We start from the raw sequence: 16,629 nt of genomic DNA on the forward strand, positions 1-16,629 counted from the left end.
ATAAATTAAAACCCACTGTTGGCTACGCCACCTCCTTAGGTCCAAACCAAAGTCAACGTTATTAACAAGCAAGTGAACACAGAACATTTATCTGCTTAAAAGCCAGATTTTAGGCTTTTCTCAGCAGTTGGTGGAGACTGAAATGGAGCTAAAAGGAGAGTGAATATTGGACTTAAAGGGATAGTTCACCCAAAAATGAAAATGTTTTCATTATCTATTTACCACTATGCCGATGGAGGGGTGGGTGAAATGTTTCACTCCACAAAACACTTCTGGAGTTGTAGCCAAATGGGGGGGGCACACACGCTCAAGCGTCTGAAGAAGTGGTCTCCAATTACTTCAATTGTTTTGGATTTGGCTGCAACACTGTTTACTCCTGAAACTGCAAAAGTGTTTTCTGGACTCAAACACTTCACCCACCCCTCCATCGGCATAGTGGTGAGTAGATAATGAGGGAATTTTCATTTTTGGGTGAACTATCCCTTTTAATGCACCAAATTGACCGGACCATGACTTCTTAAAGTCTAAATGTTTACGATCCCCCCCATCCCCTGATTGTCCAAAGTGAACTAAAACATTAGCCATTAACTTCGCAAGGTAATGATATGCCTGAGTTGTGTTTACGACTTGCTCAGTTGCCCCAAGTACCCAGTTATATATTAACAGATTCTTGCTTTAAGTAAAAATATGTGAATGTGGCCACTACAACTGCAGCTGGAGCCAATGGGTCCATTTTCTTGTGCTTTTATTGTGAAGGTGCTCGGCGGTGTTGACGCAGCCTAGGCCGTGGAGGCTGGTGCGTGCGGAGCTGTGACGGGACGCTGCTGCTGCTGCTGGAGAGGAGCTGAGCGCGCACACAGCCCAGTGAGGTGTGCGGCTCTGCAGCAGCGACACTGGATTACCATCACACCGAGGTAAGCATGCTCCCCATCACTGCAGCATGCGGCTTCTGCACTGCCTTTTCAAGGAGTTCTAATTTTATCTTCATTAGTAGTATTATCCCATTGCCCTTCTTTATTTATTTCCCTTTTCCAGCTGACTTTGTTTTATTTCCGCAGCAGCAGCACTTAATACATCTCTCATCAATCACCCAGTCCTGGCGATGTCAAGTCAGCAGCTTCCATCCAATATAAAGTGCCTCTATATGAATCCGTCGATTTTTTTGTTTGTTTTGATTTGGCATCTGAGCAGTTGGGCTCTGGCTCCCTGGCTCTGGCTTTGGGACAGTTACTGCAGCAAACACAGATCCGTAGATACAGTGGGACTGCGACCCGCCATGGGTGCCGCACTCTGAGGCTGAATACCCAGGAGAAAACCCCCCAAATACTCAAGTCAGGGAATTAAAAGCTGCCTCACTTTGCTCACTGCCTGCTATCATTTCAAAAAAACGGATCGTTTCTGGTGTGGTTGTCTGTTTTAACTTGTCAGGCATCAGTGGCGTGTCACTGTGAGCGGTTGTCATTGTGAGTCACTGAGAGCAGAGCTACTCCACATGCATACAATAAGGCTGTGACATCAACACCATGCTCTTAATGGAATGCATGTTATGCGGCATGGAGGTGCTGGGAAGAGTTTATTGAATAGTGTTTCACTGTCATTTTATCACAGTGTTGTCACATTAGACTGTAGCATTTATTTGACAGATTTATCCAGACAGTGAAAATGCAGTTAATGTAGAAGTAATTAAAGCTGTTTCACACTGCAGTTCAAGAAAAAATACAACATTGTTATGAAGTAATAAAACAAGTTGTAATGTTTATTATCCGAGGGATATATCTGATTTCCTATTCATCCCAGTGGCGTATTTTGTGTGTGCGTGACTGAGTGAGCAGCTGTGTTGTGTAACTGCAGTAGAAGTAGTGGACGTGAATGTTAAACTTCATGTTCGAGTCTGACAAACAGGTCTGGCTGAGTCCAAATAATGAACAGCATGTGACATGGACAACTGGCTCACAGCACGCGTGTGGAGTCAAACAGGAACACACAATAAATAAATACTTGCCTCTAGTTCATATATTTTGGTTCTTCTAAGATGTCAGGAAAGACTTTTTAACAATGTCCAAAGTTATATGTATCAAGTGACGTATTTTACACAGTTATATGAGATATGAGTACCAGATAAATACTAAAACCAAACAAGATAAATTTCCACCAAGATAAAACACTCGATGTGAGAGCTGTTCTGAAGTTCCATGTTTTTATATCCTAATTATCCCTTTATCAGAAACTGTCCTTTAACTTTAACTCTATGTCAGTTTATTATAGCTATTAATTCCCAGTAAAAAAAAAGGGAATTCAAGATATAATATGTAACAGTTCTTCATTAAAAGGTTTAAAAAACTACTAGACCTATGTTATATATTGTGTTGAGTTGTGTACTTACATGATCCAAAATGTTTCCAACAATGTTCAAAACCAGAGGAAACCCCAATTTGATTCAAGATAACAGGACTTTGGTCACCATTTAATTGCATCATGTCTGCTTGGGGCAAACAACATGAAGGAAAAAGACCGTGTTAACCAGTAAGCCAGTGAACAGTTTTTTCCATATTTTTTATTGGTCACTGTTAATGGATCACAGTTATTCATTGCCGTTTGGTGTGTCACATGAATAACATTTTGCATTACCTCATCCATGAATTCCACGGTACGTCACGATGTCATCAAACTGGAGCTTGAGAGAGTCTCATTTGGAGGACGTGTTTTACCCGGCTAGTGAAGACCGCCTCCTGAGTTGGCAGCATAGACCGCGAAGGCCGAACCAGAATGAGACGGTCTGGTCTACAGAAGCTTTTTCGTGATTGGCATCGCCAGCTCGTCCCGTCCTGATTGCTGTTGCCTAGCAACAGAGCTGAAGTTTACACGAGTAGAAAGGTTTAATGCCCCATACCGTTCGCTGTTCGGTTGAGTGTGATACTCAAGCGTCGGACCTCTGGTCACTTGCGTCATTGCCTCTTTTAATAAACGGTCCATCGCTGAAGCGTAGTGAATCCTGGGATAGGTTGGGGCCGGGAAGGATCCACCTGTTGGAGCCTTTGTTTCTCATGGCATTTGTCGGCCACATTTGAAGGAGCGTTCGAAATGGGACAACCTAGTTGTGCCGCTGTGATGCAATCTATGTTCAAATGCAGCCCCCGAAGGATGCAGCCCGTGAATTGAGACACAGCTTAGGTCTTTTGCTGTTTAGACTGAGAGACCCCCAGCAGCCAAAGTCACATATTGTACATTTAAATCAACACCCTCCTTACAAAAATGAGTTGCTCCCCAATCAGTGAGCTGTGTCATTCTCCTCTAAAACCTCTGCAGATGCATTTATCTCTGTTTTCATTCACAATTTTACTTCAATGATCATTTCTTTTTTTTCTCTACTCCAAAGGATCCGTGTAACATGACGCTAATCAAGCTCGATAAAATATTAACCCCAACACAAATAATTAATCAAACAGCTTCGATAACAGAGGCAAAGCAGTCGGACTGATTTTCTCAGAACTACTTGTTTAAGTGTTTTGTCACAGGGACGACACAGAATGTCGTACTCTAATCATGTTTTCGTACTGGACGCAGTTGTTCGAGATACTGTATCTGGTGTTTGCTCAGAAAGAACAGAGGACATCCATTGGCGCACTACATGTCCAAGGACTTTGTGTATGTTTGAACAAGCCTCAAAGAGTTTCTGTTGTGTTTCCTTTAAGAGTTTTGTCACTGACATATTTCAATCTCCCTGAAGGCAGAGCTTGTGCTCACTGCTGCCTGTGGAAGACACGTTTTTCAGGCTCACAGGAGTATTGACTCAGCTGTAGTGGAGCATTATGTGGAGCAGGCTCCTGGTTTACAGCTTGTGAGCAGAGGAGTTGTAGGTGTTTACACAGAGATAGGGATAGGTGTGCGTGATGTGTAAAAGGAACAGATACATCAGTCAACCCAGCAGCTCAGCCATGAGCCATTTCCTCACTCAGTCACTCAAAGACCAATCAAACTCTTGTGACTTTTTCCGCATATTGTTGAGTAAAGTCAAATATTAACTGCATATGAACTTAAGTAAGAAGTAATTATATGCAACATTAATGTACCACCCTGGTTCCAATAGCACAGTTGATCTTTTTAAGGAACTTCTTTATTTTAGATGAAATCATCTGTAAAGAATATGACGTTTTCAAGGGCGGTTCTTTCTGAACAATAACTATTTTCCATTACAACACCTCAAATTTGAATATGTCTCTTGCTTTTATAAGCCTGTAACATCTAGAGCTTAAATTTTCTAAGACAGAGTAAAGATGCGACCTGTTGGTATGAACCCAGCATAGTTAATATTTTATAAGGACGGTTCAGAGTCACGTTACACAGGTCCCCCAGATTTGAGAGGAGTGACCCCACAGAATCATAAATCTCACAACTGAATTTCAAAGATTTGCGAAAGACCGATGTTCTCCAGATCACCTGGTCTTCATTCTTTTGGAAGATGATCTCAGTTTTGTTTCATAACTTTTATTTATATAGCACTTCTCAACAAGAGGGATAAATGAAATCAAGAGTTCAAGACATCAGAGGCAACAAGCAAAACAATACAATAACATTTCAAATCAAAGGCAGCAAATTATATAAGACAAAAACTTAAATCAAGGACAACAAATAAAATAATACATCTTTTAAAAGTAGTGGCAAATAATAGGATAAAGGAAGCAATTAATAGCAAAAAATATTCTGTAAAAGTACGTTTTGAGAGATAATTTGAAAACAGACAATGAAGTCAAGTCTGAAAAAGAAGGTTGGAAATATGACTCATAAAACTAAAATAATGGACTGTTTGAGATATGTGTTTTTTTCTGGGGAAATAAAAATATAGCATGTCATTAGATTTAATACAGAATTAACCTTGACAATAGCCATGTAATTTTTTTTCTTTCCTGAGGCATATACATTATTTATTAAAATCATCTCTATTCATTGGTCTGAGTTCATGTGTGACAGCTGTGTAGTGAAGATGGATATTAGCAATGACAAAAACCTTTGTAGTGACACGCAGCCTTGTCTTTACTGAATAACACATGGCTTCGGATCGGGCCGGATGCTTCAGCCAGACACCAGGTTTCTGTTTTCACTCCATGTTAATGTTACAACAGGTTGCTTAGCAACCCCCTCCTCTCTCCCCTCAGTCGACTTTCTCCATCTGCCGCCATTGGCTGAAGTGGCTGGTGAAGTGAAGTGTTATGCTTTGGCTTTTCAGGGTCCGTGACACAAAGAAGTCCCCTGATCATGGACGCATGTAAACAAGGCAGTGAAAAGACAATTTATGCTTTGGTGATGGATTTAAGCAGCACTCCACCCCCCCCCAACCTCCACCACCAGCAGCACAGCTCCACCTCTCTCCCCTGCGTTTCATGTCAGAGACAGATGATGGAAAACAACGGCATAATGGCCGTCGTTGGCAGATGATTTAATACGAATCAGCATGTTCGTATACATCAAACCAAAACAGGATTTACGAAGTGACACTAACGCTTTGCATGTTTATATAATTACTGCAATATGTAAGAAACAGCCATGAAAATATGAAATGTGTTTTGTCGCCTGTGCAGTCAGGCTGTTATTGATGCCTGTTGTGTTTGTGTCTGGGTGTGACGGGGCGAGTCAGACTGGGCTCGGCATTCCTGAAATAGACAGATGATGGGGGACTCGCTGCACGCTCATTTCACACGAGGATACCTTCATAGCACTTAAAATTGCTGGATTATCACATCGCCGTTTATATTCACGTTTAGCCGCCATATCCTATGACTCAATTATCAAGTAGTCGTGTCACACAGGCGCTCGCTGAGTTATATTAGGGAACACACTCAGAGCTTCCAATCCACGTTGGGGGACAAAATATCCAGTAGAGATGAGGACTCACTTTCAGCACCCTCTCAGGCAATGATTTGAATCATCACTGCAGCTCACCTCGTGTGGAACGCCCTGTTATCTAAGCCAGGAGGAATCTCTGGTGCACAGCTGAGCTCATTATCTAGTGACATTAAATGCATGTCATGCCTGTCTCTTATTCATATTCCTAAATTAAATGGCACTATATTATCTCAACAATGTGGTTGTTGGGGATATTTCTGTTATTGATATTTGTTGTTATTATGTCCTTATTTGCCCATAAGCTTTTCTCACTTTGAACTTTTCACACAGTGCCGCCGCTTACAAAATAAACTCAGAGAGAGTCCCCCGAAGAGATGCCGCAGAACTACTTGAATATTCAGTTTAATGTTTATCCTTACTCGGGCCCTGTGAGCCAAGCGCACTCACTCCTGGAGTGAAGCCCGAAGCCCTCGCTGTGAAGATGTAGCACCCTGGGTAAACTGTCGGCTCATTGACATTCTTATTTCACTGGCTCTAGAAGCCTAGCAGGCACGTTGTAAGCAGCCTGGCTCTCCAACACAGTGTCGGTAACAGGCGCTGCTGCCTTCCTCGGGACCTTCACATGTGCCGGCCAAGTGTTCCCTGTCGCAGCACAGGGATCTGGCCATGCTCACGTCCAACAACTGTCAGGGCTTCTCAAGGACACGCTGGCAGGCTGCAGGCCTCTCCAAGCAGGGACACATCTTTCAGTGGCTCGGTGTGATTGGTGCTTTTTGTTTCTCTCTCAAAACGTTTTATTCCTTATTCGAGTTCTATTCCTATAGGGTCAAAACAAGCCCTCGTAATGACACTGACACTGTAAGATAACTATAAACTTGTTAGGTCTCAGTCTCTTCATTAGCAAGGCTTAAAGAATTCAAAGGCATAGAAGCAGTGTATAGTCTCGGCTTAAGCTCCATCCATTATCGACATGAATGCATAATCCTGCTCCAAGGCCCATAATGGCCGCGGTGTGTAAGTTACATACATTTCCTTTTATGCTGCAGTTGTTTGAAATGAACTTCAAATAGCTGGGCTGAGGAATGTGTAGAATCCCAGGCCGCTGTCCGGTGTGGAAGCTGTTTATGGAAGAGAGTCGGGAGGGTGCAGGGGTAGGTGGGGGTCTCTTCTCAATTAGGGGGATAAGCCGCTGCTCCGGAGCGGCCCTTTCGAGCCATGTTTGGAGCTGTTTGGTGGGATTCACGCGCAGCGCTGGAAAGGCTTCTCCCCTCTCTGCCATTTGTTGACAAAGCAGAAGTCAAATGGTGTTATGTAATGGCCCTTTCTCTGCAGCCACAGTACAGCTGAGCGTGTGATGAGAGCTCTTTTGTGTTAACATGGCATAGACCCCCCTGCGTGAAACACATCATAGTTCAACTTGGAGCCACCCTCCCCGGCTTTGTTTAGAGTTCAGATGGGACAGACAGAGAGAATCTGGAGCCTGATTCCGATAAAGTGACTGTTGCTGCCAGCAGAGAATACTGTGGTTCACCGGGTAAGATATTGAACTCATAAATCAAGTCAGGGAAAATTCTATTCCCATAAAAATACTCTATCTAGTACAGTTAGATGAATTTGTTGGATACCATCCAGTTAATTGTCCACGCATGTGTTAATATGGAAGTTTTCACCAGTTTTTTTGTTGGTTTGTTTGTTTTCAAGCAAGATTACACAAAAGCAACTGAACAGATTTCCAAGAAAGCTTATGAAAGGATGCGGTATAGGTCAGGGAAGAATCCATGACATTTTTGGTGTGGATCCAGATAACAGGGTGGATCCATAACATTTTTATGACTTGACAACATTGGGAGATATATTTGGAATACGTTTTGCAACAAAATTGATCCTCCTCAAAGCCAATAAACATATTTTACAAAACTTGAATTATCCCAATTATCAAATTAATCCCATAATGATATATGTCATTGTAATCATTGTATCATCTGTGTTATAAACTGATTGTACTGCAAAGAGCTAGTTTAAAGATTTATTTTTACACAAAGTGAAAAATGGATTAATCAGCTAATAATATTAATTCATCATGTATGGAACCGTAAGTGACAGCCCTATATATGTAATCACACATTAACATGCAGCCATCATGTTGACTGAGGTATTAAAACCTTTTGGGCAGCTGAGTCATCCAGTAGCGAATTCCAGCCATCCTCCACTGGTCCGTCTGTTCCTCGTCTGCTGGCTCCGCCGGGGCATTTGGAAGGGGGAGGAGGATTTTATATGGTAGCCTGTACAGTTGTTGAGTGGGTGCCACATTCCCAGGTGGCATGTGGTGACAAGTCCATCTGGGCACGCCTGTTGTCAAAAACAAACAGACCCCCTACATAGCGAGGGTCAAGGTCACAGCTAGGACCGTCCCTCTCAGATGAGACCCTCAAAGCTCAGGCAGACGTCTCAGGGGGCTTCAGAGGGACCAGGACTTTAGGACCGACGGTGGACACATCATCGAGTAGGTAATGCATCGCTCTAGATCCACTGTAATGCTCGCAGATGATCATAGTCTGGCAGTTGCTTGTTTTGGAAAGATATTTTTGCTTCAACCACCCAAGATAATTTATTTGGAGATTTATGTGTGTCATGCAGTTGTGGGACTGAGAGCTGCGAAATGAGATGAATCATCTGGCCTTTGCTGCGTGTTCCTGCTTTTAGCTCATCACACATGTCTGAGCTGACAGGGTGTTTTATTGGCCGTTGCCTTGACTGATGATTTTAATGCATAAATAACACCTGCGCTGTTTCAAGGCTTGTCAGCTCTGAGAATTCACTGCCTCTACAGATGATCAGAAGACGTCAGCGCTCAGGAGGACTGTCAGGACTGCTCTTCTTCACTTTTAAAGAAACATCCAAATATTCTTACTGATAAGAAACTGCTGCTCGAAACTAGCACAGCCTGAACTCTATTGAGGGACGCTGGTGGAGAATGTGAGCTGAAAGCTTGAAAAATTAAACCTTCGGTCCTCTGACTTTATCTCAGTACCACCTGAACTTTGAACCCCCCACTTTAACTTCATGTTCATTTGTTTTCTGCGGAAGATTTTATCCAAACTGACTTTAAGTGACACTCGACAGTACCTCTCATTACTGCAACAAGCCGCTCCTGTAGATCGTAGCGCAGGTTCTGGTCCAGGCTCTGGTCATCTCACGCCTAGACTAGTGCAGCTCCCTCCTGGCTGGTCTACCTGCTAGTGCCATCCGACCTCTGCAGCTCATCCAGAATGCAGCAGCTCGACTGGTCTTTAACCTACCTAAGTGCTCTCACACCACTCCGCTCCTCCGCTCCCTTCACTGGTTACCAGTGGCTGCTCACATCCGTTTCAATACACTAGTACTTGTGTACCGTGCTGCGAACGAATCGGGTCCAGTCTACATCCAGGACATGGTCAAACCTTACACCCAAGCCCGTCCACTCCGCTCTGAATCTGCCAATCGGCTTGTTGCTCCCTCACTGCGAGCTAACCACTCAACAAAATCACGACTCTTTGCTGTCCTGGCTCCTAAATGGTGGAACGAGCTCCCCAATGACATCAGGACAGCAGAAAGTCAAAACCTCTTCCGTCGCAAACTAAAGGCACATCTCTTCTGACTATACCTTGGATAAAAAAATAAACTATATATATTTAGTAGCACTTATATGGCACTTACATATTGCACTTTGTAGTTTGGCTTTCTTGAAGAAAATTGTACTTACTTGATTCTTGTTGTACCCTCATGGTTGAATGCACTTATTGTAAGTCGCTTTGGATAAAAGTGTCAGCTAAATGAAATGTAATGTAATGTAATTTGAGAGACGTAGACATCTGAAATTTCCCCAGATTATAAGGAGTGATGGTGCATTTAGGTAAATTGCAGTATTACAGGAGTTTGGCTGATAAGGTTTCTTCTAATGTCCCCTATTTTCTTGGCATGAAAACTGCGGGCTGCCACAGAGCACCTCACTGCTTTTTCACACACTGGATGGATGGTGTTCTTTGCCCGGCTCTGCTCCGAGGCATCTCTTCCTAAAAAGGCCAGTGGGTGATCTCAGCTCTCCTGTGTTTATACAGCGAACTGAACACTGCAAGTTGTCATCTTCACATTATCTATTAGATGTGAGAGCTTCAAATACTCCCACGTCACCCTTTCTACTGTATATTCACCATGTTGGGGTTCATCTGAGGATACAGAGGCAAGTGGACTCCTCACAGGCATGTCCTTTAATGGTTTTGGAAATTAGATCATGGATTCATCGTCTCGGGGGGTCAGGAAGCGAGCGGATGTTGCTGATGAGAGAAGGCAAATAAATACCCAGTTTCTGATGCTGTGGGACAGCTCAGCACCGAGCCCAGTAGAGGTTTTGAAAGGTCTTTTGCTGCGTGTCCCCACGGGACCTGTTTGGAATTGCTCCCATTTTCCCTCATCCATTAAGGCCTGTTTGTGGAGGTTTCCAGCTGGAACATCATTCCCTTGCGTGTTCCGCAGGTTGGCTTATTTACTGCTATGCGTAAACACAGTGCGCACAAAGTTCCACACAAACTCTGCTATGGCTTTAAATTGACATCATAAAGTAAATTATAAATGGATTTCTATCACAATCCCCCAAAGCCTACGAAGGAAACTACGAAATGTGTTTGTATGCATGCATGAGTGACTGTTGGAGAGCTTTTGTGTGTGTGTGTGTGCGTGCGTGTGTGTGTGCGTGTGTGCGTGTGTGTGGTGTGTGCGTGTGTGTGTGTGTGTGTGTGTGTGTGTGTGTGTGTGTGTGTGTGTGTGTGTGTGTGTGTGTGTGTGTGTGTGTGTGTGTGTGTGTGTGTGTGTGTGTCTGTGTGTCTGTGTGTGTGTTTGTGTCCTGACTCAATCAGCCCCTCTCTTGGCATTTTAAATGGGGATGTCTCCTAAATTAGTCGTGCAGGCCGAGCACAATGGGAGGCCCAGCAGAGCAGTGGGAAGTGTTTTACAGCTACTTTTCTGGTGGTCCTGGTGTTGCCTCTGCCTGCTCCGCTGATGCAGCTCAGATTAACATGCAGTATGTTTGTTCTCCCCTCTCGTCCCTAAGGGAGAACACAGAAAACGGTTTCAATTCATTTCAATGGTCCAGTGCAGATCAAACTTCCTGCTAAGACCAAAGTGACATCATCAGAGTAATATCTTAATGAGTGGGATGGCCACTTAACCTGCAGAGTTAACTGAGTATAAGCTGAACTTTAACTGACTAGTATCACCCTCTTTAACATGTGGTTTGAGTCATTTTACATGTTGCAGCTGTTGACATCCCAGATGAGATTATTTTTTTCTTTGGCTTCATATTTATCACTTTCATCTTCCACATGAATAACAGTGATATTGGATTTTCAGGACAGCTGATCATTCTGAACCAAGCATCTGATCCAACCGCTGCCGCGACTTTTAATATCAGTCAAACTATATTTATCTTGTAACACCGAACCAAGAAAACATCATAATAGATATCAGATTTTGTTATATGAAACACTATAGAGGTTATTGCTTTTTTATTAAATTTAAGGCTTTAATAATTCATTCCCAGCTTTTTTTTCCATTCGGTTAATCCTTCCAGTGTAAGAAAAAATACATAATTTGAATTTGGGATTATCTTTGCTGCATTTCGCTGCCGTGCATATCAGCATTTTTGTATGTCTGCAGGCTGATTTGAATGATAACTCACACCCATCTACATTCATCTTGTAGATATCCAGTTCTTTCCTTTCCTCCTTCAATGTTTTAAAGTGTCATGTCTTCCTTGTGTTTCTTCCCCAGAGCTGTCCAGCAGAGGGCAGTGTAAGACCGAGAGCATCTCCCAGTAAGTACGATTAGATAACACAAGACAGAACTTTATTAATCCCAAAGGAAACTCTTGTGCCAGATCTTGCTCCAAATTTACACCAACGAATAAATATTATAAAAGAGAAGTATACAAATGTCAAGAAAGTAATGAGGGGTAAGAGATGAGCAGTGCCCACGTAAAAAACAATACAAATACAATGTAAACATATAAAAGAATAAACTAAAAACTAGACTAAAATAGGAAATTCCTAATTTGCATATAACTATAATGCACCCTATACATGTACACCATTTGCAAAGAAGAAGAAAAAAGATACATGCATACAATATTAAATTTCTAATTATGAAATGTGTGCGTGTGCGCGTGTGCGTGTGCGTGTGCGTGTGTGTGTGTGTGTGCGTTTAGCTCCATCAGGTCCTCGTACAGTCTGCACTGTTAGGATCACGCCTCTGACAACCATGAAAGGCTCTCCTGACCTGATTCCTGCCGCAGGTGACGTGTCCCTCCGCCTTATGAATCTTTCAGCACCTACAGCCAGGGGACACCTCATACTCTCTAAGAAAACTTAGAAGGATGCTTTTGAAGCTCATTTGTCAACAATGTGGTGTCAGGTTAACAACTTGCGTTGATGAAAAAATTATATACAGGACAAGCTTCAGCTGCTCTACTTCCAGCCCCGACAGGGTGATCATAGATAATTAGTTTTACGGCCCTACCGGATATTAATTTGATGTCCTGATTTTGATGTTACTGTTCTATTTTAGTCATTTGGGCCATGAGGTGGTGATAACTTGGATTCCCAGCTGCTCCCCAGAAGCAGGAGTGCACATGAGTGTTATAACACCACATAAGACTGCTATGTCTTGAACAATGAGGAGCTGTGGAAGCGAGACTCTAATTTTAAACATTTTCAGACCTGGACCCGAGCAGAGTGTGCAAGGGGAAAGGGGTCGTGACTCTCAGGGCCACCCTCGTCCACATCGATGATGAAGGCTGCATCAGTGAGGAGCCGAATGTCATCACGGCGCCAAGTAAGTCAGAGCGAATGCCGCAGCTGATGAAAACCTGCGTAGAGGACGGCAATAGCTGCGTAGCTGTGTGAAAAAAAGGACTCATCACTGGAGAATGTGGACAGTGGACGTGAATGTTGCAGGAATTTAAAGAACATTTCATCATCTCTTTTTTTGTTATGAAAAATTCCTCACATGCCTTTCACAGATCTGTTTTCAAGTGAGGATTATGTAACTCATCACGTTTTGAAATCTATGCTCAGTCACAGGGCGCACACACGTCCCCGTCGTGATTAAAGGGCGATTGCTCCGATTTTCACTATGGCGTCAAAGAGGTCTTTTGTTGCGTCCTGCCCACACCGCACTTTGGAGCAGGGGGCCTGGACTGTGGGCTTGTTTGTTGCGTATAGAGCACATTGGAAACAGACTGGAGGCTGGCCAAGGCTTTTTGGGAGATGCTTTAATTGTTGTAGAGCCTGAATATAAAGGCCAGTGGAACAAACGGCCTTTGCAGTCGACTGAATAGACGCTTTGTTCTGATGACAAAGTTCAGAGATTGTGGGAGAATCTATTTTTTTTTCCTTTCCTGGGGGATATTAACAACTGTGTGCTTGAAAACCACCAAAAGCGTTCACATGCTGCAGAATGTAATGGAGATTTATTTGATCAGCAATTATCTCTTATGGTTTTCTGGTTTACCGTTATAATTTCATTGAAATACTGTATTTACTGAATGCGTTCAGTGTTTTCATTCTGGCTGCCTTCACTGCCTAACTGAGAGAGTTCTGGACTGTTTTTAGGTGGCTGGACAAACCAGATTAATGGTGACAGCTCTAAAGCGGGACTGGCTGAGGGAGGCAGCAACATCACAGCTGATTTACCTCCTGTAAACAACACTCGGTGCCAGGTACGTTCACTTCCACTCCATTTAACACACGACCTTTGTTTGGCTCTTTGTGCTTTTTGCTATTATGAGAACTATGCCATCTCTGTATTTTGATTTCAGGAACATTCCAGGGAAAATGTGAACTTTTCTTCACATTGTTTTTTTTTTTTTCACCCTCAGGCCAATTCAGCAGAAAGCATAATTGAAATTCAGACTCCATCCTCCACTGACATTCACAACTGTATCACGCCGTCCTCCAGCTCTGTTTATCCCTGCACTAGCATAGTTAACCCCACTATCGTCCTGCTGCAACACAACAGAGGTGAGCACAACAGTCTGTAACCTGGGGATGATGGTGTAAACAAGAGTTTTCTAAAGCTTGCAAGTTTGCCATGAACATAATGTTATACTGTGTGTGTGTGATATGCTTGATTGTACTGTACGTCCGACTGTTACTGTGTCTTGTCTGTGATCCATTAGCCTGGTCTTGCTCTCTGTACCACATAATCAGTGCTGTCACAAGTTTGCTTCATTGCTTAGTCACTGTCCTGTCCTTGTCTTTGTTTCTCTCACAACAGAGCAGCAAAAGCATCTTTCTCATTTGGAAGGTATGCACTCTGCACTCATGGTGACGACTAACAGATATTTCTAATTAGGCTTCTAACCCTAGAGGAGTTCTTTGTTTGTGTCAGTTTATTAGTAGTAGATGACTCATCCTCCTACTCTACTTTTCCTCTCCCTTTTTTTTTTTTTAAACAACACTTTATAAACTATCTGAAACCCACCACCACAGTAAACGAGCTTCCTTTTTAACAAAACCTGAAACAAAGACGTGGTTAAAACCTGTAGTGTACGTCTTGACGATGGTCAATGTGTGAAACAGGGGATGTTTAAACTACTTTTAATGGAAAGTAGCTAAAAAAGGGTCAAGTCAGTTGTCTTCATGTAGCACCAAACAGTAGTGAGATGTGTATTTTATATTTTCATGTGTGATTACAATGTGTATTTTATATTTTTCAATTTTCTTTTATTGAATCTATGTAAAGTATATTTGAGCATTGTTAAAAGTGCTATATTTATACAAAAAACTGTATTATTATTGTTAATATTATTATTATCTATTTCCACCATGGGCAGTATTGTCGACAGTGCCAAGAGAAAAAGATTAGACTAAAATGTGTTGTGAATGTTTTGTCTGGCTCACACATTTACTTACTGTTTTTTTTACAGACCCAACCCCAGAAAGGGACAAAAGTCCTGACCCTGGCAGAGACTCAGTCAGTCCGCTCCCTGATATGGACGGGAAGAGGCTGCGACTGTCACTGAACTCCCCTGTGTTCAGTCCTCTCAACAATCCCACTGTGCCTGTACGGGTGAGTGACACAGTCTACTGTCAAAGCAAGACTTCATCATGTGACTGTACAAGTTTAATGGGTGTTCATACAATACATAGGTCTCTGATGGCACAGTAAACAAGCTAGTATTCATATAAAACATATTGCTATGCATTATTATTATATTATGTCATTTATTTATGCATTTATGCCGTGCTGAAGAATTGTCTATTTTGTGGCGGAGGAAATGTTTGGTTGTGATCGACTAGTTACATCTGTGTGATATTGAAAGAGGTTTCATAGTTTCACAATTGTTCAAGATTTTGGTTCCAGAAGGAATGGAACTCCAAACAGCACTTGTGTAATACTTGTGCACATTATGATCATTCAAAAATGTTTTGATCAAACCATGAACTTGAACATGTGTGTGGCTTTACTACTGCTTGAAATTGAAATATTTTTCAGATTTTTTTATTAATTCAAAATGTCCACATCATTATTTCAGAACACTGAAAAGTCCAAAGACTGGTATAAGACAATGTTCAAACAGATACACAGAATACCAGGTAAGAGAGTTTGTCATCACCATCATCTCCACTCCTTGTGTGTTCGATCAGCTCTGTCATGTTTCTCTGTTGCTGTCCACAGCTTGTTTTGTGTGTCAAGTCACACTATGTTCTGTCTCTCCACCACCGTGCTCAGAGCCTATTGAGGAAAACCCTTACCGCCCCACCTATATTTTCCCTGAGAACTGTGACATTCACATGAGATCAAAAGGTATCCGACGGCAGTAACTCCGCTCTTGTCAGATTTACTAATCTGCAGCCATCCTGGGCCCTTTCAAATACTTCAGCTGTGTCTAATCTTTCACAAAGCTTACACGTAAAGTAAAAAAAAACACACACACCTTGAGGATGTCCAAAGTATTTGAAAGTATTAACTAATCTTTTTTCCTTTTCACTCCTCGCAGGGAGCAATCACTCCTATCTGTTTCAAGTACATTACAAGTTGTGTGCTCATCCTGATGTAACCTCAAACTTTAGGATTTAACCTAGTTGGTCTTTAAAATGTCCGGCACATTTTTAAAGATGCAGCTGTTGTATTGGATTTCACATACTCTGTGTGGCACAAATACAGTTAAAGGTAGTTAACGTGTAGTTTTCTATTAAGATATAGCATTACACAGCAGTCCCTCTTAAAACTAGGGTTGGTAATCCAGGAAGAGCTAGCAAGAGCAGGCTGAAAAAATGCAATTGATCAGCCCCACCCCCTCCCACCGGCGCTCTCGTCAAAGCTACGTCCTAAAACACATGAACGTGCACTAACAACTGCTAAGTCGACTTTTCTGTTACTCGCTCACTTCTGGCTGGGGCCTCTGCTTCAGCGGTTTATGTTTGAAGACTCCGGTCATACGCAGTGAGAACACGAGCAGGGTGTGCGCAGGCTGGCAGGTCAGTTAGGGACAGACGGGTCATTCTCCATCCGAACGAGATGATTGGTCGTTTTTTTATCACAGTCCTGCAAGAGCTACAGACACCGACCTTTTTGTTTTGTTTTGTTTTTTCAGACTATTTTTTTTATTGATGGCTATCAGGGCATGAAGAGGATTTCAACAATTAGGATAAAAAGTGTTTGAGAAACAAATGACCAACCCTACCTTTAAGGCCAAACCTAAATATGCGTGCAGATTAGTTTATTCAAATACAACTCTTCACCTGTATGGAA

The 16,629-nt window shown here is 42.4% G+C and overlaps 1 protein-coding gene across 1 annotated transcript in view; it reads left to right on the top strand.

Moving 5' to 3' along the window:
• Positions 1-8,238: 8,238 nt before the first annotated feature.
• Positions 8,239-16,629, top strand: part of LOC118118580 (sorbin and SH3 domain-containing protein 1) — a 33,203-nt gene continuing 24,812 nt past the window's right edge. Inside the window, exons 1-10 of the mRNA XM_035171713.2 lie at positions 8,239-8,348; positions 11,647-11,689; positions 12,080-12,166; positions 12,589-12,705; positions 13,485-13,591; positions 13,751-13,892; positions 14,149-14,178; positions 14,801-14,943; positions 15,410-15,470; positions 15,607-15,681. Of these exons, the coding sequence (XP_035027604.2) occupies positions 12,133-12,166; positions 12,589-12,705; positions 13,485-13,591; positions 13,751-13,892; positions 14,149-14,178; positions 14,801-14,943; positions 15,410-15,470; positions 15,607-15,681 (709 nt within the window). The 5' untranslated portion in view covers positions 8,239-8,348; positions 11,647-11,689; positions 12,080-12,132. The remainder of the gene's footprint in view (positions 8,349-11,646; positions 11,690-12,079; positions 12,167-12,588; positions 12,706-13,484; positions 13,592-13,750; positions 13,893-14,148; positions 14,179-14,800; positions 14,944-15,409; positions 15,471-15,606; positions 15,682-16,629) is intronic.

Source organism: Hippoglossus stenolepis, chromosome 12, assembly GCF_022539355.2.
Source record: "Hippoglossus stenolepis isolate QCI-W04-F060 chromosome 12, HSTE1.2, whole genome shotgun sequence".
In the NCBI taxonomy this organism is placed as follows: domain Eukaryota; kingdom Metazoa; phylum Chordata; class Actinopteri; order Pleuronectiformes; family Pleuronectidae; genus Hippoglossus; species Hippoglossus stenolepis.